Source organism: Bubalus kerabau, chromosome 6 (assembly GCF_029407905.1).
Source record: "Bubalus kerabau isolate K-KA32 ecotype Philippines breed swamp buffalo chromosome 6, PCC_UOA_SB_1v2, whole genome shotgun sequence".
In the NCBI taxonomy this organism is placed as follows: Eukaryota; Metazoa; Chordata; class Mammalia; order Artiodactyla; family Bovidae; genus Bubalus; species Bubalus kerabau.
Genome location: NC_073629.1, coordinates 99,831,439 through 99,859,306, shown reverse-complemented (window position 1 = coordinate 99,859,306; position 27,868 = coordinate 99,831,439). Strand labels below are relative to the sequence as shown.

Below are 27,868 nucleotides of genomic sequence, written 5' to 3'. Positions count from 1 at the left end.
TGCAAATCCATGCTTGTCATACATGAAAAAGCAAGGGGTGAGGACATCACCTTCAACTCAACACGCCTCTCACTTTTCCCATGATTATCTCCTTGTAGGTCATATGCAAGGCCCATAACACAGAAAGTGAAACACCACACATTTCAGGAAGGATTCTTTGGAAAGCTTTCCCAAAGGGGCCCCATTTCCTACAGACGTGCTCTTTGAACTATTTAAGCTCTTACTCCCAACACCCTCCTCCTTTGCCCATCCTCATGACAGGGGATTTATTACACAACCCATGAGGCCAGAGTTCTTTTCTTTTTCCCCTAAATCCTGAGCTCTGTCCGAACTCCAGAGCATGTAACTGCTTACACTCATTCTTCTCCAATTTTACCTTGTTCTTTGGTTGCCTTCCATCCCCCTCTGTGCCCCCACACAAGGACTCTTGGACCCTGACTCTTTCCCTCACTTGGCTCAGCACTAGCTTTTCTCCCACAGCATAGGGGCAGTAAGGGAAAGAACTTTGAAATGAGAGAAGCTGGATTTGAATTCTCATTGTTACCCTTTCCCTTCCTCAGTCCTTGGCCTCTTCTATGTAGCTGGGCTCAAAATGCTTGGCAATAGCTAATGTTAGTGAGCACCTCCTTCATTAAAAGAACTAAACAAAGAACATTATATGTTTTATCCCACAAGGATCCTACAAGACAAATTAAAGTAATCCTGATAGTCTAGGCAAGAAAACGAAGGCACTAAGAGGCTGGCTGCTTGCAGGCTGGCTGCTTGCCCAAGGTCACTCTGTTGGTGAGAGGTAGAACTAGGATTCAAACCCAGGCAGTCTGGATCCAGAAACTTTGCTATTAACCATGAGCATAAAAAGATAATGAGTGGGTTGAACTGCTGTCCATATATGAATGCAGCCTAATTTTCCAAGAGCGTTTCATGTTTGATCTGTTTTCCAGTGATCCAAGTAGCAGGAGAGTCTTTCAGGTTATCAGCTCCATGTACTGGTATAAATGCAGCCTCACTACTCAGGGCTGCCTTTTTGAGAAAGTGTTGGCAAACTCTGTGGTTAGATGTAGCAATCACTGAAAATGATGTTTATGGAGAATTTTCAACGAGCTTTTTACAAAGTGAAACTATTTAACTAAAGTATGAGCTAAACTCTTTAAAAATACTATGTCAGCTATGGTTAACATTTATTAACCAGTAAATATTTTTCCAATTCATTTGGTACTCACCTAACCCAACCAAGGATTTCTCAAAAGTTGCCACTAAGCATTCTATGTCCTTATAATTTCCATAACCTGGACCAGAAGACAGTACCTACTGATGATCCTCAAGAAATACTTACTGATTTGATAAATGAATGAAAGAGGGAGGAAGTGTAACTTTGGACTAGTTAAATCATAATCTTCAACAGGCTAGGGTCAGTTTTTACTGCCATATTTTAACAAGAAACTTAATATTTTTATTTCAGGATGCTTCCCAGTTCAGGTTATAGGCAACAGAAAGGTGGAAGAGGGAAATTAGTCAACTCCCAAGTTAGCAGCTTGAAGGAATTACCGCTCTGGGGAGGTCACAGGCACTTCTACTTCTCTGCACTTGAAAAAGTTGGGTTTGATGCTGATGCAAGTCATCATATCTTGTTTACCTTTACCTTCATATAAAGACAGAAACTTCCAGGAGAAGTCTTTCAAGCCTAAATATTTGCTTGCTTTCCCCATGCAGTGGAAGCCGCAGAACAATTCTGTTTATTTTAGCCTTGGACAATATGTACCATCCCCGTTGAAACTCAACATTCAAAAAACTAATATCATGGCATCTGGTCCCATCACTTCAGGGCAATTATATGGAGAAACAATGGAAACAGTGACAGACTTTTTTTTCTTGGGTTCCAAAATCACTGAAGATGGTGACTGCAGCCATGAAATTTAAAGACACTTGCTCCTTGGAAGAAAAACCACGAGAAGACTAGACAACATATGAAAAAGTAGAGACATTACTTTACTGACAAGGGTATGTAAAGTTAAAGCTAAGGTTTTTCTAGTAGTCATGTATGGATGTGAGAGCTGGACCATGAAGATAGCTGAGTGTTGAAGAATTGATGTTTTTGAACTGTGGTGTTAAAGAAGACTCTTGAGAGTCCCTTGGACTGCAAGGAGTTCAAACCAGTCACTCCTAGAGGAGGTCAATCCTAAAGGAAATCAATCCTGAATATTCATTGGAAGGAAAGATCTTAAAGCTGAAGCTCCAATACTTTGGCTACCTGATGGGAAGTGCTGACCCATTAACAAAGACCATGATACTGGGAAAGATTGAAGGCAGGAGGAGAAGGTGATGACAGAGGACAAGATGGTCGGATGGCATCACCGACTCAAAGGACATGAGTTTGAACAAGCTCCAGGAGATGGTGAAGGATAAGGAAGCCTGGCATGCTTCAGTCCATGGGGTCAAAAAGAATCAAACACGATTGAGGGACTGAACAAGAACAAATCTATATCACATCTTTCTGCCTGGAATTAGATACAGAAATGATTCTGAGTTGAAGCTTCCTGAGGAGAGGGCTCAAGGTGCCATGTGGGGAGGGGTCCTGGGCCTGCACCCAAAGTCTGGCCAGGTGGGGACCCACCTTATTTATTCCTAGCTTCCTCTGGGAATCCCTCAGTCTCTGCCTGACTCAGTCTTCTCTGTCTCCTGAAGATCCTAAGGCCCAGATATACATGACTTCTTCTTCAGTGGATTGGTGAGTGAACACCTGCCTTCCTTGCCCTTCCCACTCCCCTTTGGTGCTGTGTGAGAAGGATCTTTGCCTGGCCTGGCTCTCCCTGCCCTGTTCCCACTCAGTCAGTCATCTGATCCACTGGACTACCTGGTCCCAATGGTCCCTTCTTAAGCTCAGCTGCTCAGCTTCCTAGTGGGATGACAGAGAAGGAGGCAGGAGAGCTCGTGGCTGGGCAGAGAAGCAGCACTCAGGCACCTTCTCCTGCTGCATTTGTCTTTTTCCCTGTGTGGACGTCTATTCTGCTCATTCTGTTTCTCTGTTAGAACTCAGACTAACTGAGATTTTGCTACCCATAATGGTGGTGAGGGAGCAAAATCTTAGGGATGAGTTTCCTGAATTGGCTTCTGGATGGAACTGGTTCTCTAATACAAGTAGTTGGAAAGACACTAATGACTATGTGGTCAATGGTAAAGAGGACCCAGCTAGTCTAGGGCATGAGGTAGCAATGTTGTTGTTGATTCGTTGCTAAGTTGAGTCTGACTCTTTGCGACCCATGGACTACAGCATGACAGGCTTCTCTGTCCTTCACTTTCTCCTGGAGTTTGCTCAAATTCATGTCCATTGAATTGGTGATGGTATCCAACAATCACATCGTCCACCACCCCCTTCTCTTCCTGCACTCAATATTTCCCAGCATCAGGGCCTTTTCCAATGAGTCTGTTCTTCATATCAGGTAGCCAAAGTACAGGAGCCTCAGCTTCACTATCAGTCCTTCCAATGAATATTCAAAGTTGATTTCCTTTAGGAATGACTGGTTTGATCTCCTTTCAGTCCAAGGGACTCTCAGGAGTCTTCTCCAGCAGCATAAATCGAAAGCAATAATTCTTCGGTGCTCAGCCTTGTTTATGGTCCAATTCTCACAACTGTACATGACCACTGAAAAAAATCTTAGCTTTGACAATATGGATCGTTGTCAGCCAAATAATGTCTCTGCTTTTTAATGTGCTATATGGTTTTAGCAACGTTTTCCATCCAAGAAGCAAGTGTCTCAAATTTCATGGCTGCAGTCACCATCCACAGTGAATTTGGAGCCCAAGAAAATAAAATCTGTCACTGCTTCCACTTTTTCTGCTTCTTTTTGCCATAAATTGTTGGAATCAGATGCCATGAGCTTAGTATTTTGAATACTGAGTTTCAAGCCAGCTTTTTCACTCCCTTCTTTCACTCTTATTAAGAGGCTTTTAGTTCCTCTTCTCTTTCTGCCATTAGAGTGGTATCATCTGCATATCTGAAGTTGTCGGTATTTCTCTAGCAATTTCGATTCCAGTTTGTGACCTAGCCAGCCCAACATTTCACATGATATATGCTGCATATAAACTCAATAAACAGGGTGACAATATACAGCCTTGATGTACTCCTTTCTCAATTTGGAACCAGTCTGTTTCTTCATGCCCAGTTCTAACTGTTGCTTCTTGACCTGCATCATTCAGGTTTCTCAGGAGGCAGGTAAGGTGATCTGGTACTCCCATCTCGAAGAATTTTCCACAGTTTGTTGTGGTCCACATACTCAAAGGCTTTAGGATAGTCAATGAAGCAGAAGTAGATGTTTTTCTGGAATTCCCTTGCTTTCTCAATGATCCGCGAATGTTCATAATTTGATCTCTGGTTCCTCTGTTTTTTAAACCCAGATTGCACATATGGAAATTCTTGATTCACATACTGCTGAATCCTAGCTTGAAGGATTTTGAGCATAATCTTGCTAGCATGTAATGTGAGCACAAGGATATGTAGTTTGAACACACTTTAGCATTGCCCTTCTTGGGGATTGGAATGAAAACTGACCTTTGCCAGTCCTGTGGCCACTGCTGAGTTTTCCAAATTAGCTGACATATTGAGTGCAGTCCTTTAAGAGCATCATCTTTGAGGATTTTAAATAAAGATACATAAAACATCATCACTGGATGTTACTAACCATATTTTTATAAAAAGGAAGATTCTGATGACCATATATTCAATATCTTAGAACTTTTCAGGCAAATTTAAGAGTTTAGTAAGACCAGCTGGTTGGTCCTAGCTGTACTGGTGAAAGCGCTGAAGAAAATGGATGAGGTTGGGGATTCAAATTCCCAGGCCAAACTACACATAATTGACCAGAAAGCTTCCATATCTGACCTGAAAGAAGCCTTTGTTTCCTGTAGCCACAGGGCCTCAGCCAGGGCTGAGATTTGTGAAAACAATATCCAGAGTCTCATCCTGTCAGTGTCTGAATTACATGCAAATTGATTTCCCAATCTTCTGCCAAAGTGTGCGCATTTATTGGGAAGTAATGGGAACCTGACATTGGAATGGGGACATATGGGAAGATCCCAGTGAAGCTCAAAAATTTAACCCCTAAATTTAGCTACTTCTTCTTTACCAACTGATGAATATATGTGTTCTAGTTCTGCATTCCAGAACCAGAAAAATAAGTTTAGGAGGGGTGGGTATACAGCACCTCTAGGTGGCAATAACTGGCATGTCTGAGGTAAGGTTCTCCAGGGGAGGGTAAATGCTCTAAATTAAAGGCCAATGTATGGTGCTATTTGTTTTTTTTACTTTATTGACTTCTAGTTGATTTGCAATACTGTGTTACTTTCAGGTGTACAGCAAAGAGATTCAGATATATGCACTATGCATACATATTCTTTTTTAGATTCTTCTCCATTATAGGCTATCAAAATATATTGAATAAGATTCCTGTCCTATACAGTAAAATCTTGATATTTATCTACTTTATACACAGTAGTGTGTATTGATTAATCCCATGCTGCTGCTGCTGCGGCTAAGTCACTTCAGTCGTGTCCGATTCTGTGTGACCCCATAGACAGCAGCCCACCAGGCTCCCCCGTCCCTGGGATTCTCCAGGCAAGAACACTGCAGTGGGTTGCCATTTCCTTTTCCAATGCATGAAAGTGAAAAGTGAAAGTGAAGTTGCTCAGTCGTGTCTGACTTTTAGCAACCCCATGGACTGCAGCCCACCAGGCTCCTCCGTCCATCGGAGTTTCCAGGCAAGAGTACTGGAGTGGGGTGCTATTGACTTCTCCGGATTAATCCCATACTTCTAATTTATTCCTTTCTCCCTTACTCCTTGGTAAGCAAATGCATGTTTCAATGACTGTGAGTCCATTTCTGTTCTGTAAACAAGTTCATTCATATTATTTTGTAATTATTACACACTGCCTCCATTCCTTTTATTTATTTATTTATTTTCATTGGAGGCTAATTACCTTACAATATTGTGGTGGTTGTTCCCATATGTCGACTGAGAATGGGTGTACATGCATCCCCTTTTCCTGAACCCCCCCACCCCATCTCACTGGGTTCTCCCAGAGCACCAGCTTTGAGTGCCCTGCTTCATGTATTGAACTTGCACTGGTCATCTGTTTTACATATGGTAATATGCATGTTTCAATGCTATTCTCTCATATCATCCCACTCTTGCTTCTACCACATAGTCCAAAAGTCTGTTCTTTACATCTGTGTCTCTTTTGCTGTCTTCCATATAGGGTTGCCGTTACCATCTTTCTAAATTCTAAATATATGCTTTAATGTACTGTATTGGTCTTTCTCTTTCTGACTTACTTCACTCTGTATAATAGGCTCCAGTTTCTTCCATCTTATTAGAACGGACTCAAATGCGTTCTTTTTTACAGCTGAGTAATACTGCATTGTGTATATGTACCACAACTTCCTTATCCATTCGTCTGCCAATGGACATCTAGGTTGCTCCATGTCCTGGCTATGGTAAACTGTGCTGTGATGAACATTGGGCTACACGTGTCTCTTTCAATTCTGGTTTCCTCAGTGTGTATACCCTGAAGTGGGATGGCTGGGTCATATGGCAGTTCTATTTCCAGTTTTTTAAGGAATCTCCACACTGTTCTCCACAGTGGCTATACTAGCTTGCATTCCTAACTGAGGCATTGTCATTTCTGCCTTACCCTCTGGAGAAGCTCAGTATTTACAAGTGTCCTGAGGGGCCTGGCTTCTCCCTGCGTGGCAGCCAAGACCTGTGCCCAGCTGGTTCCTCCCAGGCCCTCCTGCACACACACACCCCCACCCCTTGTGGCATCTGAGGAGCCTGCAGGTCCTGTCCATGAGGAAGGGCTGCCAGGGGGCTGGTGACTTGGCCAGGCTGGGCTCTTCTCAAATCTCTTCTGGGGTGAAGGAGACCCTTGTGCCTGACCAAGTCTGTAAGTCTCCCCTGCTCAGCACAGGGTGGGTGCTGGCTGGGCCCCTCTACAGATGTGGTGAGAAAGCTACCACAGAAGAAGAGGCAGGCTCCTTCTTTGACAGGTGTTGGAGTGAGCGTCTTCCCTCTGAGCCTTAGGCGACAAGGCCTTTCTCCTGACTCAGCTGTCATGGGAGCCTCAGGCGCCAGGCAGGGTGTGGGGCTTGAGTGACTCCAGAGTGTGAAGCTGCAGGGGGGCTGGACACGCTCTCCCTGCTAGGGTCTCGGCCCCATAGAGCAGGTGCTGTCTCCCCTCCTCCTCCCCACTGTTATTCCCTCCCCTTCTCTCTCTTCTGCTTCATCCAACTCCTTTCAGACAAGACACACGCATTCCATATAATATTGCACACTTTATCCAGGGATGGGGACAGAGGAAACCATGTGAGTGAAACGCGGGTAGACCCATCTCACACAGGAGAGAGCGGTGGCCCAGGGTGAAGGAGTCACACAGGATTTAACAGGTCCAGTGATGGCTCCCCAGGTGTTCTTGTCCTAGTTCCCAGAACCCCAGAATAAGCCTGTTTGATCTGAGTTGCCCAGGTAAGCACAAAGTCTTGATGAAAGAGAAGGTTATATGAAGACAGAAGCAGAGGGACATTTGAAGATGCTGCTGGATTTGAATGTAGAGGAGGGCCCAGGAGCCAAGGAATGCAAGGATTGCAGCTCTAGATGCAAAAATGGCAAAAAAGCAGGATCCTGTCCCAGGTCCCTGGATGAGGGGCGAGTCAACCTCTTGGTTGTGTCCAGGGAAACCCTTTTCAGACTTCTCACTCCAGAGCCATCAGAGGATAACTTTGTGTTGTTCTAAGTCTATAAGGCAGAGAGAATTCATTTTGCCATCAAAACAGAAGTGAATACAGGGACAGACAGGCACGCAGAAGGGGAGAAACACAGGAGAGAACAGACAGACTGGAGGGTGTTGGGTGATCAGGATTCCGGTGGACAGTGAGAGATACAGGGGGTCAGAGACAGATGGAGATATAGCAGATAGGGAGCCTGGAGAAAGGTGAGAGGAGAAGGGCAGAAAGTCAGCTGGGAAGGAGGCATGAGATGAGGCAAGCTGGCACGGGGAAGACAGAAGCAAGAAGTGGGCAAAGGGGCAAGGACAGGAGAGAGTGACAGCAAGACAGGATGGTGGGCAGGGGCCCTCAGAGCTTGTCCTTGTCCCCACCTGGATCAGAGAGCTTCCTGAGCTGCAAGTGGATCCCATTTTTGGATCTCAGCACAATGACTGGCATGGGCACAGGGACCCTGGAGGGATCCGGTGACAGCTCAAAGCGAAGCAAGGTCAGGGCCACGGCCACCTTCAACTCATTCATGGCAAACTGCTTCCCGATGCAGTTCCTAGGTTCGGAGATAAAAAGGAAGTAAGCAGAGGCTTCTAACCCCTGCTGAGCACAGGGAATCAGGGCTCTCCTAGAGGTGGCCCAGCCCTGATCCCTTCCTTACTCATCACACTGAACTTGCCAGCGAACCTTTGGGCCAAACTCTCCCCCTGACCTAAGACAAAGCCCACCTCTCCAGGGACTATCTCCAAGTCCCTACTCCTGCTCTCAGCAGGAAACCTGGGGAGCATCAGTGCTCTAAGCCTCAGAGTCAAGTCAAGTGGATCAAGATGTGAACTAGTGCTTTATTCACCTGTCCACTGGCAATGCCCGGCTTCAGGCCAGCCCAGGGCACTGTAGGGGGCAGGGGTCCTGAGACACCCTCTCAGGATCTTACCACCTATGGTGGAAAAAGAGGCTGTTCGGTCCCAAGAGATGATAAGACAGGGTTGTGCAAGGAATCAGAATGGCAACAGGGAGCCTTCCTAGAGAGGACAAGGGTCAATGACCCTGAACCTGCTGACCATTTGCCTCCCAATTAATGGTCCGACTTCTTGTCTCCCTTCACCTCCTTGGTCAATCTACCTTTGGAACCTTCCCATTCTAATCCAGAAATGACCTTCCTAACCATCCCTTGGGCTCCTCATCTGGCCTTTTCAGCCTCCATTCCTCCCCTCGCTCTAAACCCACAGTAGCTCCAGGCCTGCTCTGTTCCGCATCACAGGGAGCACACGTCCCAGTGCCTCAGCGGCATCACAGCCCTCTCTGGATTCTTCCTCACTCACCTGGGGTCTGTCCCTCTCGTCTTCCTGACTCAGGGACGGTTGAGGTTCCCTCCCCTCGCCTCTGCCATCCTCATGCTCAAGGCTCCATCCAGTGACCACCACCCTCACCCCCTCTGCTGGCTGCACCTCTGCCCACTCTGGACCCTCAAGGCACCATGGATGTAACTCAAGGACGCAGCACATCCAGTGCCCAGCACAGCACTGGATCGTGGATCCTCCACAGTCTGCCCAAGGAATGAGTGAGTGAAAGAGTGGATGTGTGAATGACGTCTGTCTTGAGGAGACATGTTGTTGACAGTGAGCCCTGGGGGAGGACAGCGTTATCATCCCTGTGTTCCCATCTCCTAGCACAGGTCTTGGCACACGGAGACACGCTTAATACATACTTTCACATTTGAACAATATTAATTGAATTGAAAACAACTCAAGTGGAATGAGAATATAAGAAATATTCAGTTTGACATAGGAATCAAGTTGCTGAGTCCGTCCTGCCCTCTAGTAGCAACTGAATGACCTGCAGCCATGTCTACAAGGAAGGACTGGACCCTGGTATAAACCAAATCCTAGAATCAATTCAGGAAGACAGTTTACTTCAACACTCTTCTGTTAAGGTTGATTCACCAACTGAAAGTTTCCTAGATCTGTACAGTCAGAAAAAACTTGCTTCTACTAAGTTACAAGTCACTGAAGTTACTATTTCAGGGGAGGTTCTGTGCCCTTTAAGATCTTCACAGCGATCATTAGGAGTGTATCAATCAGGCTAACAGCTATTTCAAGGGTGCTTTATGTTTTACATGCAATAGATTTTTCAAATGCACGTGTCAAACACAAAATACTCTCCCCCATGTAGGGTAAGAGCAAATTAGCTAAGATGGCATTGTCAGGTGCTCTCTCCCTGCAGTCTCTCACTGTTGCCTCATGGTTTGTAACTAATGATTATGGAACAGCTAGATCACGTATAGCACTGCGTACGTGAGTCACATGGTACTCGCTTGGACTCTGGCTACTTTTGTTATATAAGCTCCACCTGCAAAAGGTCAGGGGGCGGTGTGTGGTACGCCTTTATGAGTTTGACTATGAAAGCCCTGGTTACTGCTGCATTGGGGCCACGTTGGAGCGACATCATGGTTATATTATATGAGGTTATGTTCTAGCTATGTTATGGTTTCTACGGCTGCTGCTACGGCGGCTGCGTCAGGCCGGACAGAGCTGTGTTATGGCGGCCATAACACAGCCAGGAGAGAATAAACGTGTCTGCAGTTCCTATGGCTCCTCCAGTCCTCCTCCAGCCTCTTAGCTGACGCTTTGCGTCTATCCTGGGTTCAGCAAACAGTGTGCACAGTATGAACAGTGAGAAACTGGCATCACGAGCAGGATCAGCAATAGACTTCCCAAAGCAGGCTTGATTGTCCTCCACTTTAAAGTTTTTCGTACTAACATTACTCTGTATAATCTGGGACTATGGTATCTAAACTCTGCTTTTTAATAAAGAATTTTGGCAACAGAAAATATATGTCATGGTTATGTTAATACACAGTCAAATCTATGTCGGATATACTGCAGGAAGTGAGAACACACTCATGACTGTGAAACTTTCTTCAAACTACAACTGTAACTGATCACATACATGACTTGAAGCCTCAGGACATGGAATTCCCAATCCTGGCAAGCACGCCGAATACAGTGAGGGTGGACAGGTGAATTAAGCAGAAAGACAGTGGGCTGACTAGGAAGGCGGGAACAGAGAAAATCATCTTTTAAGGTGACTGAAATTGTGCTAACCAAACGTGTGTAGTTTAAATTTCATGAAGACCTGTAACGCTCAAACATCATACTCCTAGAGTGAGGAAAACACTGGATACTTTGGATTGGCCACTGACATGGAAATGAGGTCAATTCTTGTGGACAATCGGAGGTCAGTGTCAGAGTGGTGGGCCCTGAAGACCTTCTTGTACATGGAGACCCACACCTCCTTCTCAGTACATCAACATACAAGGACAGAACTTCATGCTCCTCATATGAAGGTAGACAGTCACACACATCGGGTAGCAACCTGTGACACTTGCCTCCCCCAGAACAGAGGCCTCACCTGGATCCTCCTGAGAAGGGCAGGAAGGCATGACTGTGTCGAGTAGAACCTGGCGCAAACCGAGTTGGCTCAAACACCTGCAGAGAGAGCACCAGGGTCAGGATATTTGGGGTCAAACCCCTCACATGAATGCACTGGCGGATAAGAATCCCAGAGAGGGAGCAGGGGAAGGGTTTGGTGTCGAGAGAGCATCCCATCTCCTCCTCCCAGGTCCATCGTACCTCTGGGTTCGGCCACACCTTCGGGTTGTGATGAAGCCCATAAATGGAGAGGGAGACTAAGATTCCTGTGGGGCAGAGGAGAGAGAGAAGCCTGATGGTCCCCTAGTGCAGGGGATGTGCGGCTTCACAAAAGTCCTGGGAGCCATCATGGGAGCACCCTCGGTCACTCTGAAAGAAATGATGCTCTTGCAAGCCAGGTGGGCGGGGCATGACAAAGCACACGATCACAGATTAGGGGTAGGTGACCACAGCCCAGGATTGAGAATTAAAAGAACTGCAAGGTTATGCTTAGGAGCAGCTCAGGTGACAACTCACATTTATCAAGTGCCATCATGAAGCTGGGGAATGTGCAAGAATCATTTAATCCTCACGCAAGCACTCCTGTCCCCACAAGCCCATGAAGCACCTGAGCCTCAGAGAGGTTAAGGGTTGGGTCTATGATCCCACAGGAGGGAACAGGGCTGGGATTCAGACCCACTGGGTGCTGAGTCAGTGGGTGGCCTCCAGCCATGGCAGGGCTCAGACCTCATCATCACCTGCTCTTTGCCATCGACCAGAGGGCACCTCAGAGACTAGAGCCTCTGACCCATGACAGTGGAGTCTTTTGAGCTCCCTCTCTTATTTACACCCCATATGGAAGCACCATGCCTCCCTCTGGTTCTGCCTTCATGATTCAAGAATCAGAATTTTAGGCTCTATTATAAGACTGCACAGAAGGGTCAACATTTATTTGTTGAGCTTTGTTGCATTCAAGTTTTGTGTCAAACATTTTTTCTTTCAGTAGAGGTTAATTACTTTTCAACGGTGTGTTAGTTTCTGCCATACTACAGTGCAAATAAGGCACAGTTATGTATCTATATATATGGAGAAGGAAATGGCAACTCACTTCAGTATTCTTGCCTGAGAAATGTCATGGACAGTGGATTCTGGTAGGCTACCCTCTATGGGGTCACAAAAAAGCCAGACATGATTTAGCAACTAAACAACAGCTATATCCCCTTCATCTTGCACCTCTCTCCCCATTCCCATTCCACCCCTCTAGGTCATTTCAGATAATCAGGCTGGGCTTCCTTTTATATAGCAGCTTTCCACTAGATACATACTAGTATTTTACACATGATAGTCTATCTGTGTCGATGTTACTTTCTCAATTTGTCCTACCCTCTCCTTCCCCTCCTGCGTACACAAGTCCATTCCCTATGTCTGCATCTACATTCCTGCTCTGCAAATACATTCATCTGCATTATTTTCCTAGATTCTATATATACATGTGTGTGTTAATATGCGATATTTGTTTTTCTCTTTCTGAGTGCTTCCCTCTGTATAACAGGCTGTAGATTCTTCCACCTCACTGCAACTGACTCATATTTGTTCCATTTTATACTGAGTAATATTCCACTGTGTATACGGACCACAGCTTCATATCCATTCATCTATCAGTGGACACCTATATACACATCTATCAGTTGCTTCCACGACCTGGCTATTGTAAACAATGCTGCAATGAACACTGAGGCACATGTGCCTTTTGGATTCTGTTTTCCCAAGGTATATTCCTAGTAGTAGGACTGTTGAGTATATGGTAGTATTAATCCTAGGATTTATGGAAAAGCATTTTTTAAAACTCATTCAAACTACAGAATAAATATTATCTTCAGGCAGACAAGAACCAGAGCATCCTAGAACTGGAAATGCACAGGTGGATTACTGGTCTACCACGTGGTCCTACACAGTGCTTAGCTGAGTGGTGAGGTGAAGTTCATACCTGCAGGTAAGGAGCGTCCGTCAGGGAAGGTGATGGGCTTGCTCAGCTCTCTGTTGATGACTGGTACTGGTGGGTAGAGTCTCATGGCCTCCTTGATGCACATGGTCGTGTAGGGCATCTGGTCCAGATGGTCCCTGAAAGGAAGCCCATCTGAGGGCAGGCAGGACTGGACAAACACGGATTCTCTCTAGTTCAGGTGGGACAAGGTTCTTCCATCTCCTGGACGCTCACCAGGTGATGGAGGCGCCATCCCCCAGGAGGCTCTGGATCTCTTCCCGACACCTCTGCTGATGTTCTGGGTGGGAGGCTAGAGCATAGAGGATCCAGGAGATGCCACTGGCTGTGGTGTCGTGACCCTCAAACATGAACGTGTCCACCTCAGCACGGAGGTCCTCGTCAGACAAGCTGCTCCCATTCTCCATCTGTGGAGGCAGGACCAGAGTGCAGGTCTGCCCTTCCTGTGTGCTTCTGCCCAAAGGCTCAGGCCTCTCCTGCCCACACTCACTCTGGCAAAGAGGAGGATGTCCAGGAAGTCCAAGTGCCTCCTGCTCCTCACCTTCTCCAGCTCTCCCTCCTTCTGCAGGTGAGCCTTCCTCTCCTTGATCACTGCATCTGTCCCAGATCAGTGGTTTCCAGCCAGAACTGAGCACTCTGGGCAGTTCAGATTCTGTACCCACCATAACCCCATTTGCTCCTCAGGCCCAGTCTGGGTGCCAGGTGGATGAGGGTGAGGGTGGGACTGGGTGAGCAGGTCAGGAATTAGGGCGCCAACACATTCTACTCTAGACGGGAATCCCGACAGTAGCACAGCCCTTGGGCCTCTGGCTGAATGCTGCTTGGATAGGGTCTCACTCAGTCATCACCAACATGGGGACTCCTGTAACTCCCTGTTCAACACCTGACTCCCTGACCTCTGGGTTCCCAGTCCCTGCAGCAGGTGGGTCTGTGCCAGCTCCTGAAGAGGAAGCAGAAGTCTGGGATCTGCCTAAGGGGTCAAGGCCAGGCCATGTGAGCCTGATGAAGGTGGGGGAGCAGCCCAGGAGGGAGGGGAACCTGTGTGTTGATGGGCGAGCTGGCAGGCCCGGTGGTTCCAGCGGCCTTCAGGGGTCAGCCTGTAGATGAGGTCGTTCTGGTGGAACGCATTCCGCAGTCGGGAAAAAATCAGATGACTGAGGTCCTTGATGGCCTGGATGTAGGACTGGGAGTTCCTGAAGGGAAAGGACGCAGAAGAGGCTGGAGTTGAGGGAGGCACTGACCTGGAGAGGGTCAGATTCCTCAGGTAACACCGAGGCATTGTGATTTCTGCCTCATTTCCCGGGAGCCCTCTCCCTGGAGTCCTTTACAGGTGTCCTGAGAGGCCAGGCTTCTCCCTGAGCAGGAGTCAGGGACCTCTGACTGAGTCAAGGGTGGTCTGGGTGGAATCTGACCATGGTGCATGTCTCTCTGTAGAATGTTACTTTTTGTACTGATAAACATCCACACTGCCCTTACTGCCTGTCAGGTAAGTCCTTCCCATTCGGGAAAACAGGACCCTGCCCTTGAAGAGCTGTCACTGACCTGTCCGTCTGGACGCTGCCCTGTTGGCTGAAGGCGCACTTCATGATGGTGTCCAGGGTCATCAAGGAGACATCTCCAAAGATCTCCAGATGTGAGTCCTGGCTGATGAGCTCCTCCCACTTGTCCTGTGGAGGGAGGAGGCACTGGCCCTGCTCTGCTCCCCTAGAAGACCCGTGCTGCTGGGTCCAGGCTTTCTCTTTGTCTCTACATCTTCAGATGAGATTTCCTCATTTTCTAAGCAGACATGTTTTAGCAACTTAGGCCTATAACAACCCATGTGTAATGTGATGCCTATTTTTTCTGAATCATTCTTATATATGCAGTTATATTCTCCTCTAATATCCTAACTAATTCTGAATATGTGGAATAATTTATGAAAATAACCACTTTTGGCAGAGCAGAAAGCATAGTTTCTCAGGCGACAAAGGGAGAACTTCTGTGTCCTGATGTCAGATCTGGACAGGTGATATCCAACACTAGGAAGCAAATATTTCAAGGCAAGGAAAAGCTAAAATGGCTCTAATGGGGCATGAGCTACTCAATTGCTTTCATTCTTCTGATGTTAGCTAAGAACAGGTGGTACCTGATCTGGATCAGAGGTGGTTTGTGAAGACCCAGCTCTGTGAGTGTAGACCCGGACTCATTTCCTCCTATGGATGGCTCAGTGACCTGCAGAAGCCATGGAACCCAGGCCAGATCCCACCTGTGTGACATCCTGGGATTTCCACTCTGCCTCTGCAACCGTCATTGTACAGGCCAGCCAGGGCCACTTTGAGCTGACCTCCTTGATCTACTCCCGTGTTCAAACATGGAGATGGAAGAAGAGTGGAGCCTGAATACACCGTGGCCCTATTTCTCTTGGTGAGGAGAAAAGTATGGATCCAGGTTGGTGCCTAGATGTTCCTCTGTCCCACCTAGCTTTAATGAGTACTCTCTCGTACTAAGTCATGAGTGCATCATTCTGGGTGGCTCTATTCAATGGGTGTCTGAGGGACGTAAGTGTCTGATAGTGGACTTTGTCAGCTGTGCTGGATTCTAGTGCATATGGTGACAAGCGATGGACTCACGAGCATCACTCGGACAGAGTCGGCCATGATTCCCACGTAGGGCTTCAGGATGTCATAGTGGAAGGCTGGGGTCAGCATCCGCCGGTGCTGGTACCACGTCTGCCCCTCCAACAGCAGCAGACCTGTCCCTGGACCACAGATGGGTGTGTATGGGAATCGGGGAGACTAGGGCCCTCTTGGGAGGAACCAAGGGTGTCAGGAGAAGTCTCCTCGTGGGCAAGCGTCGGCAAGGCAAGTACACTTCAGGGATGTGAATTTCCAGTATGTCTGTCCATAGTATGTGGTTATGATGAAAAACTGTAAGGGGGCAGGTGATAAAAGAACTTATCGAAAAGTCAGGGAACATTAGAAAAGACTGAGAATTGATGAAGAAGCAGCTAGGCTTCAGGAGGGCTACAGTGCCATTACAAAGACTGGTGGAATTTTAGAAAAATGAGGGTTGATTCAGAGCTGAGGGTTCCTGACTCCTGTTCTTCTCCATTTACACAAAGAGACCGCTCTTGGTTAACCTAACGGGTGGGTGGTTGGCAGTTGTATTTAAATGCACTTACCAATCCAGGGCTTCAGGTGTCTGTAGGTAATGCGAGCCTTTGGGTCTGAAAAGTAAGGAGGGAAGATGGATGGGACCAAACATGGAGACAGCCTCTAGAGCAGCTGAGGTCTAGGCCTTGGCTCCCTTCCCTTCCTGGTGCTTGCCAAACGGCACTCAGTCTGAAGCCACCACCCACTTGCCTCCCATCCCTGACTCTCTCTGTCCTGATAGTCACTGTGGTCCCAGGAAAGTAGACTCAGTGTTGCAGAGCAGAACACCCACAGGACTAAGATGGTGAATTGCCCTGAAACATAAACTCTGTTCAGTGCCATAGAATGAGACAGAATCTGTGATTTTTCTATAGTCAGTGGTGGTCTGGCCATCTCAAGACCCAGGACAGGCAACAGTGAAAGGTGCCCAACCTAAGACAGTGTGGACAAGGAATTGGCTCCAGGTCTGGGATCATTTCAGTTTGTTTGTAAAAAGAAAAAAAGACGTAAAAGAGAAACCAGCCCTCACCAGGAGTAAAGCATTTATTAATAGTAAATAATGTTGTCCTATCTGGCTTTGGTTGGGAGGGTGTTTGGAGGAATTCAGGTCTTGGCATCTGATGTGCCTGTGTCTTCTGGAATTTCACACCCAGGGGCATGTACTCAAATGGAAGATTGTCTCCGGCTGAGGGTTTCCCTCTCACCTGATCTCCCCAGGACCATCTTCATGTAGTCAGGGTCGTAGACCAATACGAAGGCCCTTGTGCCCCACATCCAGCGAACACAGGCCCTTGGGTATTTCTCTACCCTTTTCAGTAGGTGTGGCAGCTCGTCCTCCTCTTGGAACTGTCACCAAGGGAAAGACAAGACAATGACTTCTTTCTTTTAGCTCCAGAGCAGGAGTGGAGGTGAAGGCCTGTGAGGGCACCAGGTGGTCACTCTGCATCCATCAGCAGACCTAAGAGTTTAGAACGATTTCTTCTGACCTGGAATCTCATCCAACCTTGCAGGCTGTCCACCATTCTCTTAAGATCGGATTCTGTCCCATGTCAAGTAGAGTTATGGGCCAACACTACAAACTGCCTACAGAATCTTACATCAAAGGTAACTCCATGGCTTGTGAAACATTTGGAAATAATTTGCACACAGTGACATAACTTCTTGAGCAATTTATGATAATTTGTATCACTTGGTGGGCTTCCCTGGCACCTCAGGTATTATGAATTTACCTACAAAGTGGGAGACCTGGGTCAATGCCTGGGTTGGGAAGATCCCCTAGAGAAAGTAAGCAAGTTTTCATATTACTTGGTTTATTTAGAGAAGAGATAGATATTTTAAGAATTTAATTTATATATTAGTTTCATTTGCCATCCTGATCATATATATGTTTGATGCTATCCCAGCACACATGTTAATGTATATGAGTATGAAAGAATGTTTGGAATGTGTTTGGCTAAGTGAAAAAAATTAAATATTACATTGTGTGTGTAATATTATTTTCCATATTGAGTGTGTGCACAGTTGTAGGATAGATTCTGCATGTACACATATGAGAATGGTATTGAAATAAGATTTTGATATGTGGATTTTTGATCTCATTTTCATTGACTAATTGTCAGAAACTTTTGTGCACTTCCCGTCTTGTGGTGGAATCTTTGTACACCCCTGAGTGTGGACCACAAAGGCCTTTCCTTTCTGAATTTACCCTCTCTCTTCTTGCCCTGACAGGCTGGCGATTCCACGGACCCATTGCTCTGCCCCCAGGATGCTGCTGCCGGCGCTTCCTGCACCGGGTCCACCTGCTCATCTTCCGTGTCTTTGCTCATGTTCTCCCCTGCACCTGGTGGCCTGTCATCTTTACCACAGAGCAACTGCCTCTCCTCTACTTTGGAGACTCAGTTTGTTTTGTTACCTCTGGATTTCTGGTCAACAGTTGATCCCAGGCAAGTTCCAAATAGTCCCATCATCTTTATTTCAATGGCTTCTGTGCAACTCAGATCAAACCCTCTACACTTTGGTATCTGACCTCTACCAGCATCTTTCTACCATCAAGACTCACCAGCTCTGAGGCAATTTGGCTACTCTGGGTCACGTTCTTTCACTGAGCTTGTGTTTACTGAGCAGTAACTCTGTGCCAGACACAGATTGAAGGCACTAAATTAGGCAGCGGCTCGAGATGCTTGTCTGTTTGGAGACTGCAGGCTAGTGAAGTAGACTGAGAGAGCAAGTGCCATAAGCGGAGGGCATCATGAATGTGTGATGGACAGAAGACAAAGCCTATGAGGAAGCTTTGGGGAAGGGGCCTAACTCAGACCTGGATGTGAGGAAGTCTGCCTGCACTTGCTTTTTCTTTGGCTCCTAATTTACCAAGATGCTTTCAGGATAGAAACATGAACCAGAGGCAAGGTTTCCCAGAAGAAGCTCATCGCTATGATCTTGCAGAGAGAAATAGCTGCATCTAGTCAGCACTGACTTGTGGGAAGGACAACCAAGGGAAAAAGAGTGTCCTCTCCACTCCTGGGAGATTCAGGATGAAAATGCCTTGGGTCTGAGACTTGTGAGACACTCATAGGAGGGATGAGATCATTCCGGGGAGAGGGCACATGGGAGCTGAGTCCCAGAGGCTGGAATGCACAGGTAGCGGGGAAGGACCTTGAGTGACCTGGGGGTGCAGGAGATTAGGAAGGAGAGGGGAGAGAGGTACTGGGCCAGCCTGCATGGGGCTTGGGCTGCTTCTAGTTCTTGTCTTTGGCTCCAATCTGCTCTAATCGTGCTGCTGAGAAAGAGAGACCTCAGCTCTCTGCAACCTGTGATTATCTCCTAAAACTTGTTTAAGCCACAGACACTTGGTGACCCATTTCCATGTGGCCCCTGACTTTGCTCTGAGCTCCCCCACCCCCAGGCTTTGGTGCCGGTGCTGGGTGGGCAGGTGCTGCCCCTCCCAGCCTGCAAGCTGCTCCTTTCCCTCCTGCCTGTCCCTCCACACAATGGACTGACACTGCTCTGTGCAGGCTCTGTTTTGGGCACTGAGGGTGAAGAGGATTACAGGCTCAGTTCCAAGAGCTCATAGTTCAGAGAGAGGGCACCAAACAGGCAGTTCTCCTCACCTGGCCCCATCATGGGAACTTTGCTCCTGTGTGTGGCCTCTGATGTGGGTTTCTGGCACTGACCTTACCGGACTAGAAAATCCCTTAGTCTGAATGAACCAAGCCGCTCTGTCTCCACACCTGACATAACCCAACCCCGCAGGTAAGCCTCTTTTCCTGTGACTTGACACCTTCTTAGATTCCTGTCTGTTGTCTCCACACACAGTGAACCCACGGGGCTGATCCATCAGACTGGACATCTGTGCTCTCAGGCAAGCACAGGGCCAGGTATGAACTTGCTGAGTGTGACCATGCTCTAGATCTCCAGCCCTCCCCGCTCTCCCACTCCCCCATCCAGCTCCATCCTACCTCCCGCTTGTGTCCGTAGAACCAGTGGGAAGGAGGAGACGGGAACTGATGAAGGGCTTTGAGCAGCCACTGTCTGTGCAGGTAGAGCTGTGCCGCCTTGAGCAAAAGCAGAACCAGGCCGAGCAGGGAGACCACCTGCAGGAGCCCAGAGACCCCGCCCAGGGCTCTGGAGGGGCTCAGTGCAGAGACACTCATGGTGCAGTGGCTTCTGGATCGCTGACTGTCCCTGACTGTGGCTGACCTCCCCTGAGCACCCAGCCTGATCTGGGAGGATGTCCCCGCCCACCTGGGGGAGGGTGAAGGTGAAGGCAGAGCTCAGACCTGGGCCTCCAGATTTGCTGTTCTTTTTTTTTGTTTTGCTTAAACCAATCTCTCTTTTGTTACAAAATGTAAGTATTATAAAGAGAAGATAATATTTGTAACTTGATCTGGGAGTTTGAGTTTTTCTGGGATACTGCAAACTATCATATGCTTACATTTTTGAAACCTTTAGACAGTTTGAAATAAAACAGAAAAGTAAATATTTTTAAAAGCTTCCTGATGACTGAGTCCCTTCAGAGTTCTCCTGAAACTATCACACATTGATAATTGACTGTACTCCAATAATAATTGGGCTGGTGGCTCAGAGAGTAAAGAATCTGCCTGCAATGCAGGAGACCCAGGTTGAATCTCCAGGAAGATCCCCTGGAGAAAGCAATGACTACCCATTACAGTATTCTTGCCTGCAGTATTCCACAGAGGAGACTGGCACGTTACAGTCTTTAGGGTTGCAAAGACTTCGAACCTACTGAGCGACTAACTTTCTTTTCAGTAAAAAACATAAAAGGTTAAAGAACAAACAAACATGCAGATTACAGAAAAAGCTCCTTGAATAACTTATCCCTGTGGTGTCTTATTTAACAGTGTGATATAAATAGCCTTGAAATACCCTGCTTGACAACATGAATCATTTTCATCTGTCCAAGGCAACTGAAACTTCCACAGGTTCTCGTAAGACAAGCTGCTCCCATTCTCCATCTATGGAGGCAGGGCCAGAGTGCAGGTATCCCTTTCTGTGTGCTTCTGCCCAAAGGCTCAGGCCTCTCTTGCCCACACTCACTCTGGCAAAGAGGGGGATGTCCAGGAAGTCCAAGTGCCTCCTGGTCTTCTCCTTCTTCAGCTGTCCCTCCATCTGCACATTAGCCTTTCTCCCCATGATCACTGTGTCTGTCCCAGAACACTGGTTCCCGGCCACAGCTGAGGACTCTGGAGGCCCAGATGCAGCCCCACCATAGCCCCAAATTCTTATCTCCATATGGCTGTAGCACATGTATGTTGAGGTGTGTGTCACATAAGATGGGTAATAATGTGTCCATGTTTCTGCAAGAGGGAACAGGCTTGGCTGTAGAAGGGAGTTTCAGCACTTGACAATGTGTTGTGTACTCTAGTGTGTGATGTGTCTGTCTCTGGGATTGAGCACATTATTCTAGGGGGCTGTGTCTGATGGATGTTTGATGGATATATCTGCTTGAGAGTGAACTGTGGATTGAGCTGGTGTGAATATGCTCAGATGAGAGAGAGGTGGATTCACCACCATCAGCTGGACAGAGTGGGTCATGTTCCCCATGGAGGGCTTCAGGATGTCATGGTGGAGGGCTGGGGTCAGCATCCCCTGGTACTGGAACCACATCTGCCCCTCCAACAGGAGAGTACCATTCCCTGGGCCACAGTTGGGCGTGTGTGGGGGTCAGAGAGACCGGATCAGAGGGAATAGGAGGAACCCAGATTGTCAGAAGGAGGTATGTGACAGGAAAAGTCAGGAAGGCCAGTACATTTCCAGCAAGTGAATTTCCAAAATTGCTGTTCCATTAAGATGTAACAGTTTGAGATAAAGGTTAAAAAAGAGTAGGAGAAACAAGAACCTATGGTATAAAATGAGGAACTACGCTCAATATTTTGTAGTAAGCTATAAGGGAAAAGAATCTAAATCCCTGTGCTGTACACCTAACACTGCAGAACAGGGTAAATCAATGACATGGCAATAAAAGTATTTTAACATGAATTATAAAAAAGTCATATATATTTGAAATATAATCACACTCTGAAAACATTTAATAATCTCTTTCCTTTGTTAGTTGTTATTAATTATTCATTGTTCAGAAAAAAGTAAGAAAACTGATCATCTCAAGTTTTATCCATCGTGAAACAATCTCCTCCTTTCTAGTATATGAAGAATAATACTGGGCAGTGTATAGGGCTATTTTTTTAATTAAAATTTATTTATTTATTTTATTATGTTTGGTTGTGCTGGGTCTTCGTTGCTACACGCAGGCTTTCACTATTTGTGGCATGTGGGGGAACTTATCTGGCACTTAAGAAGAGTTCGTGTTACTAAGAGGCCTTGTTATCTCTTATTCTTTAGATCCGAGAAAATACTTCAGAGGGTTGTTGCTACTATCATGACTATTTTTAATAAGAATAATACTATGAACTGCCTTCCCTTCCTGATGACTCTCAGCTATCAATCTGTCTCAGCCACCACAAGCTTGCTTCCCATCCCTGACTCTCTCAGGCTTCACATATGGCTGCTGGAGAGTCACGTACTGATGCTGAAGGGCCAGCCTCTGTAGGAATTTCCCAGACCCAGGGCATGTACCCAAGAGGGAAGATTTGCTCCTGCTGGCATGTGGGTTTCACTCCACCTGTAATTGCAGGACCACCTTCATGTCGTCAGGGTCAGAGTCACAGGGCTAACCTTGCTCACCCACAGTAGTGAACACGAATACATGGGAATTTCTCTGTCCTTTTCAGCAGTTGTTGCTGTTTCTGTTTCTTTGGAACTATAACAAGAGCAAAAAATAAAAAACAGCAGCAACTCTGTTTTAAGGTCAAGTGTTTGAGGTAAGGCTGAGTGTTTACACAGGCATGGTGAGATGGTTCTGAGGGTATCCACAGAGATCAAAGACTAGAACTGCTGAGCCAGACTCTGATCCAGACTTCTAATATCTCTCCAGAACTTGGCCTGGAGATCTGATTTAGATCTAATTTTAGTTTCCTTTTTGTTTCTGATTTAGTTTCCTAAGATCTGATTTAGTTTCCTTGTTTGTTTCTCACTCAGAACTGCCATTAGAACTTTATACACAGTGAATGCTTGACAAATGTTCAGGGATTAACTCCATGGAGTACAAAACATTTTCATAGGCTTATGTAAAACTCAAGGCAAACTTGTATGAGGGGGGAGTATTACTTGATCTTGTTTCACTGAAGAATGAGGAAACCCATGTAAAGGATATATACCCAGGTGAGAACATTTAAACCCAAAGCTGCTGACCCCAAGGTGTCCCTTCCCAGGATTCCCAAGACTCTCAATGTGCCTCTCTTATCACATTTCCATTCAATGTTCTAATTGGTTGGCATCGTGTTCACAGGCTTGCCTTTCATAACTATCATCCCTGTTTTTAGAGTGAGTGTACAGCATGTTCATAGGGATTAAGCCTCACTTTTCAAAGAAGCAATAAGTTCATGAAGAAGAAATGAGTACATATAGGAGTGGTGAGTGAGTTTAATACAAAATTCTGTTTGCAAGTATCAGATAGGGTCAGAATTAATGTAGGAAAGAAGGAAGCACAAAGATAAAGCTGGGGCTCAGGGACATCTCACAGAGCCTGAGGGCAGGGGCAGCCAGGGTGTGGAAGGGGAGAACCAGGGGCTGGAGGGCTGCCAGGACTGTGTCTCCCATTCCTTCTCTCGGTACATCCACGCAGTCATCCCTCTGCAAGTGTCTAAGGAGGCTCTACCTTGAACAGACAGTTTTCTAGGAGTTGGTGATACAGTCATGAATCAACAGACACAGTCCCTGTCCTTGGGTGGGGTCTGGGCAGTGGAGGAGGGAATGTCTACCCTTCTGGGGTTGGCACGTTTCCCCATTCTGCCACCCTTAAGCCTGAGGGGCCCTATTAAATCCTATTCTAAGACTCTGATTCTAATATCATGGCCAAGGTGTCCACCTGTTACAATCAACTGTGGCTGGGGTGAATAGACCTTAAAAAGGTCCACCCTCTGTGAGGGAAGAAATCTCTGAGCAAGTCAGCTGGGCAATCAAGTACATGAAAGAGTAGGTGGGTAGATGAGCTCAGTTATTCATGTATTTGATGCCTATATGTTGAGGACATACTTTGGATCAATTGCCAACCTAGGAGAAGGCAATGGCACCCCACTCCAGTAATCTTGCCTGGAAAATCCCATGGACAGAGGAGCCTAATAGGCTGCAGTCCATGAGGTCAATAAGAGTCGGACATGACTGAGTGACTTCACTTTCACTTTTCACTTTCATGCATTGGAGGAAATGGCAACCCACCCCAGTATTGTTCCCTGGAGAATCCCAGGGATGGGGGAGCCTGGTTGGCTGCCATCTATGGGGTCGCACGGAGTCAGACATGATTGAAGCAACTTAGCAGCAGCAGCAGCAGGAGCAAGATATTCAGCGGTAAACAAAATCTCTGCCTTCATGGAGCTCCTGTTCTAGTGGGGGCTGACAATCCTGCCCTGAACTGAGACATGTACTGCTTGAGTGCATTCTGGGGGCTGTTCTGTGCTCCAAAGTCATGATGATCATTTAGTCTGCCCTGTTCTTCTGATCCAGTGCAGGGACTGACCTTTAGGAGCCTCTTAACCACTCTAGCTATGTTACCTAGTTTTCTCCTCTAGTGCGTCCAGAAGTCCTGGTCGTCTTTTCTGATTGATTGGTGCCTAAGAAAGCTAGATGCCTGCAAGTCCTTCTTCCTAGGCATGTCCTTTGTTCTACCCAATTATGTTGGCATTCTAATTCCTAACTGTGCCAATAACAGAGGTCTTGAAAAACATCTCTGTATTATAACAGCTAGAAATATTTGGTTGCAATTGCTATATTAGACCAGCAGAAATTGAGAGATGATTAAGCACCGTGTGTGTGTGTGTGTGTGTTTGTGTGTGTTAGTTGCTCAGTTGTGTCCTACTCTTTGCTGCTTCGTGGACTGCAGCCTGCCAGGCTCCTGTGTCCCTGGAATTCTCATAAGTATTGCAATTCTCCAATATACTCCAAAGTATAATGGAGTGGTAGCTATTCCTTTCTTCCGAGGATCCTCCCATTTCAGGGATCAGACCCAGGTCTCCTGCATTGCAGGCAGATTCTTTACCATCTGAGCCATTATCGAAGCACCATGAGTAATACAATCGACATAAGAGAAATTGTCTATGTACAGAGTCTACCTATTACGTAATGGCCATCAGTGAAATGGGAACATCAGTGAAAGTGTTTTAATGGTTCCATGTGTCAACCCTTAGCTCAGAAAATGGACATTTGCACCCAAAAAAAGACCACAAGTTCTGAAAATCAAAATAATCTGGAAATCCAATACAACAACTTCTGTGAACAAACTGGGCTTTTGCATCTCCCTGTGGCTGATTCTAACAGTCCCCGTCTTGCCTCCACTCTGCTGATAATGACTGAGACTCCTTCTCTTGAAAAGGCTGGCCCCACCATGAGCCCTCACCCCCTCTACCCCCAGCCCGGCCCCACCACAGGGCTGGGTGCTGGCTCCTTCAGTGGGTAGATGCTGCGCTTCCTCAGCGTGCAAGCAGCTCATTTCTCTCTTCCTCTCTCTCTCCACACACCTGGGCTGAGCATCCCTCCAGGTCAGTCTCTCTGCTGAGTTCAGGGGTACCTGGAGGGGATGATACCTCAGCCCCAGGAAACTCACAGCACACTGTATGAGGGAAGAACACCCAGAGATAACCAGACCCAGTTTAAGCACACAAGTCAAATATCAGCACCCCTTGCTAGACGCCATCCTTGAGGCTGATCAGTCTGTCTGGGAATGTCAGTTTTAAGCAGAGTCCTGTGTTCCACAAAATCAAGCCAGGATAGGGTGGGATTGAGGAATGGGCAGGGAAGCATCCGGAAGCCTGTGAGAACAGCTGAAGGTGCTCAGCCTGGAGAACAGGGAGACTCAGGAAGGAACAGCTGTTGTTTTCTAAGGGCAGGGCTGCCAGAACAGTCTGATATCTCCTTAAGGAAGGGGTGTCTGACAGAACCGAGGTTACCAGCACAGGGCCTGAAGAGGAGTGAGCTCCCAGGACTGGATGAGGGGTCAAGACCTGAGAGGTTAGCTGGTTTTTCCCCAGGAACCATGTGATTGTTACACAACAAGACTTTGTCCTGTGGACTCATTGACCATAACATACTCGAAGAACCCGAGCCAGTCCGGCCCTCCCAGTCCCCTGTCTTACCCTCTCCTACCTACCTCCTGGTTGTGACTGTGGATAATTAACAACCCTTAAGCACATTTTTATATACTGGTCACATTGCAATGACCAGTTAGTCATGCAAGGCTTTTCTGGGTCTTTGTGACCCCAGGCCTCTCTGTCCATAGAATTTTCCAGGCCAGGCAAGAATGCTGGAGTGGGTTGCTATGCCCTCCTCCAGATGATCTTCCTGACCCAGGGATCAACACCTGGGTCTCCTGCATTGCAGGTAGATTCTTCAGTGTCTCAGCCTCCAGGGAAGCCCTATGATCACATTGGAATGATTGGTTTTCCAATATCAATACATAATTACTTCTCCATTCAAACACTTGAGAATTTCAACAAAGTTTTATCCTTGATCTTAATTGTGGTATTTTCCTACTAATAGGTTTACTTTGAGCTGCAACCAGAAAATGTGCTCACCTTGGACGATACCCCTCACTTTCCATCAGCCATAGAGGATCCAACACCAGTTTCAGTCCTACACTTGTAGTAGGAGTGGTTTTAGTCATTCCCTTTTATACTATGTTAGAAAACAATTATATAATTAATGATTTTACACGCTGCTTGGGAGCTTTTAATGCCCTGTTTGCTGCAATCTGTTCTTTTTTTTAATTTTTTTTTTTTTACTTTACAATATTGTATTGGTTTTGCCATACATCAACATGCATCCGCCACGGGTGTACATGTGTTCCCAATCCTGAACCCCACCCCCCCCACAACCTCCATCCCTATACCATCCCTCTGGTCATCCCAGTGCACCAGCTCCAAGCTTCCTGTATCCTGCATTGAACCTGGACTGGTGATTTGTTTCTTATATGATATTATACATGTTTTAATGCCATTCTCCCAAATCATTCCCCCCCTCCACAGAGTCCAAAAGACTGTTCTATGCATCTATGTCTCTTTTGCTGTCTTGCATACAGGGTTATCGTTACCATCTTTCTAAATTCCATATATATGTGTTAGTATACTGTATTGGTGTTTTTCTTTCCGGCTCACTTCACTCTGTATAATAGTCTCCAGTTTCATCCACCTCATTAGAACTGATTCAAATGTATTCTTTTTAATGGCTGAGTAATACTCCATTGTGTATATGTACCACAGCTTTCTTATCCATTCATCTGCTGATGGACATCTAGGTTGCCTCCATGTCCTGGCTATTACAAACAGCGCTGTGATGAACATTGGGGTACACGTGTCTCTTTCAATTCTGGTTTCCTCGTTGTGTATGCCCAGCAGTGGGATTGCTGGGTCGTATGGCAGTTCTATTTCCAGTTTTTAAAGGAATCTCCACACTGTTCTCCATAGTGGCTGTACTAGTTTGCATTCCCACCAACAGTGTAAGAGGGGTTCCCTTTTCTCCACATCCTCTCCAGAATTTATTGCTTGTAGACTTTTGGATCTCAGCCATTCTGACTGGCGTGAAATGGTACCTCATTGTGGCTTTGATTTGCATCTCTCTGATAAGGAGTGATGTTGAGCATCTTTTCATGTGCTTGTTAGCCATCTGTATGTCTTCTTTGGAGAACTGTCTATTTAGTTCTTTGGCCCATTTTTTGATTGGGTAGTTTATTTTTCTGGAATTGAGCTGCAGGAGTTGTTTGCATATTTTTGAGATTAGTTGTTTGTCTGTTGCTTCATTTGCTATTATTGTCTTCCATTCTGAAGGCTGTCTTTTCACCTTGCTTAGAATTTCTTTTGTTGTGCAGAAGCTTTTAATTTTAATTAGATCCCATTTGTTTATTTTTGCTTTTATTTCCAATATTCTGGGAGGTGGGTCATAGAGGATCCTGCTGTGATTTATGTTGGAGAGTGTTTTGCCTATGTTCTCCTCTAAGAGTTTT

General features: G+C 46.5%; 1 protein-coding gene across 3 annotated transcripts; it reads right to left on the bottom strand.

Annotated features, from left to right (window-relative positions):
- Positions 1-8,122: 8,122 nt before the first annotated feature.
- Positions 8,123-19,955, bottom strand: LOC129656255 (taurochenodeoxycholic 6 alpha-hydroxylase-like). Of its 3 annotated transcripts, none has more exons than XM_055586966.1 (12): positions 19,761-19,955; positions 17,010-17,151; positions 16,335-16,379; positions 15,784-15,911; positions 14,717-14,841; positions 14,213-14,367; positions 13,665-13,771; positions 13,391-13,581; positions 13,160-13,293; positions 11,395-11,459; positions 11,174-11,250; positions 8,123-8,318 (listed from the first exon to the last, which is right to left on the bottom strand). In XM_055586966.1, the coding sequence occupies exons 1-12, from the start codon at positions 19,953-19,955 to the stop codon at positions 8,123-8,125; spliced, it is 1,560 nt and encodes a 519-aa protein (XP_055442941.1). The 3 variants fall into 3 exon arrangements, with proteins under 3 accessions (XP_055442941.1, XP_055442939.1, XP_055442940.1); XM_055586964.1 differs by having other exon boundaries at positions 14,213-14,271; XM_055586965.1 differs by lacking the exons at positions 13,391-13,581; positions 14,213-14,367 and having other exon boundaries at positions 13,160-13,309; positions 13,659-13,771.
- Between the last annotated feature and the right edge of the window lie 7,913 nt (positions 19,956-27,868).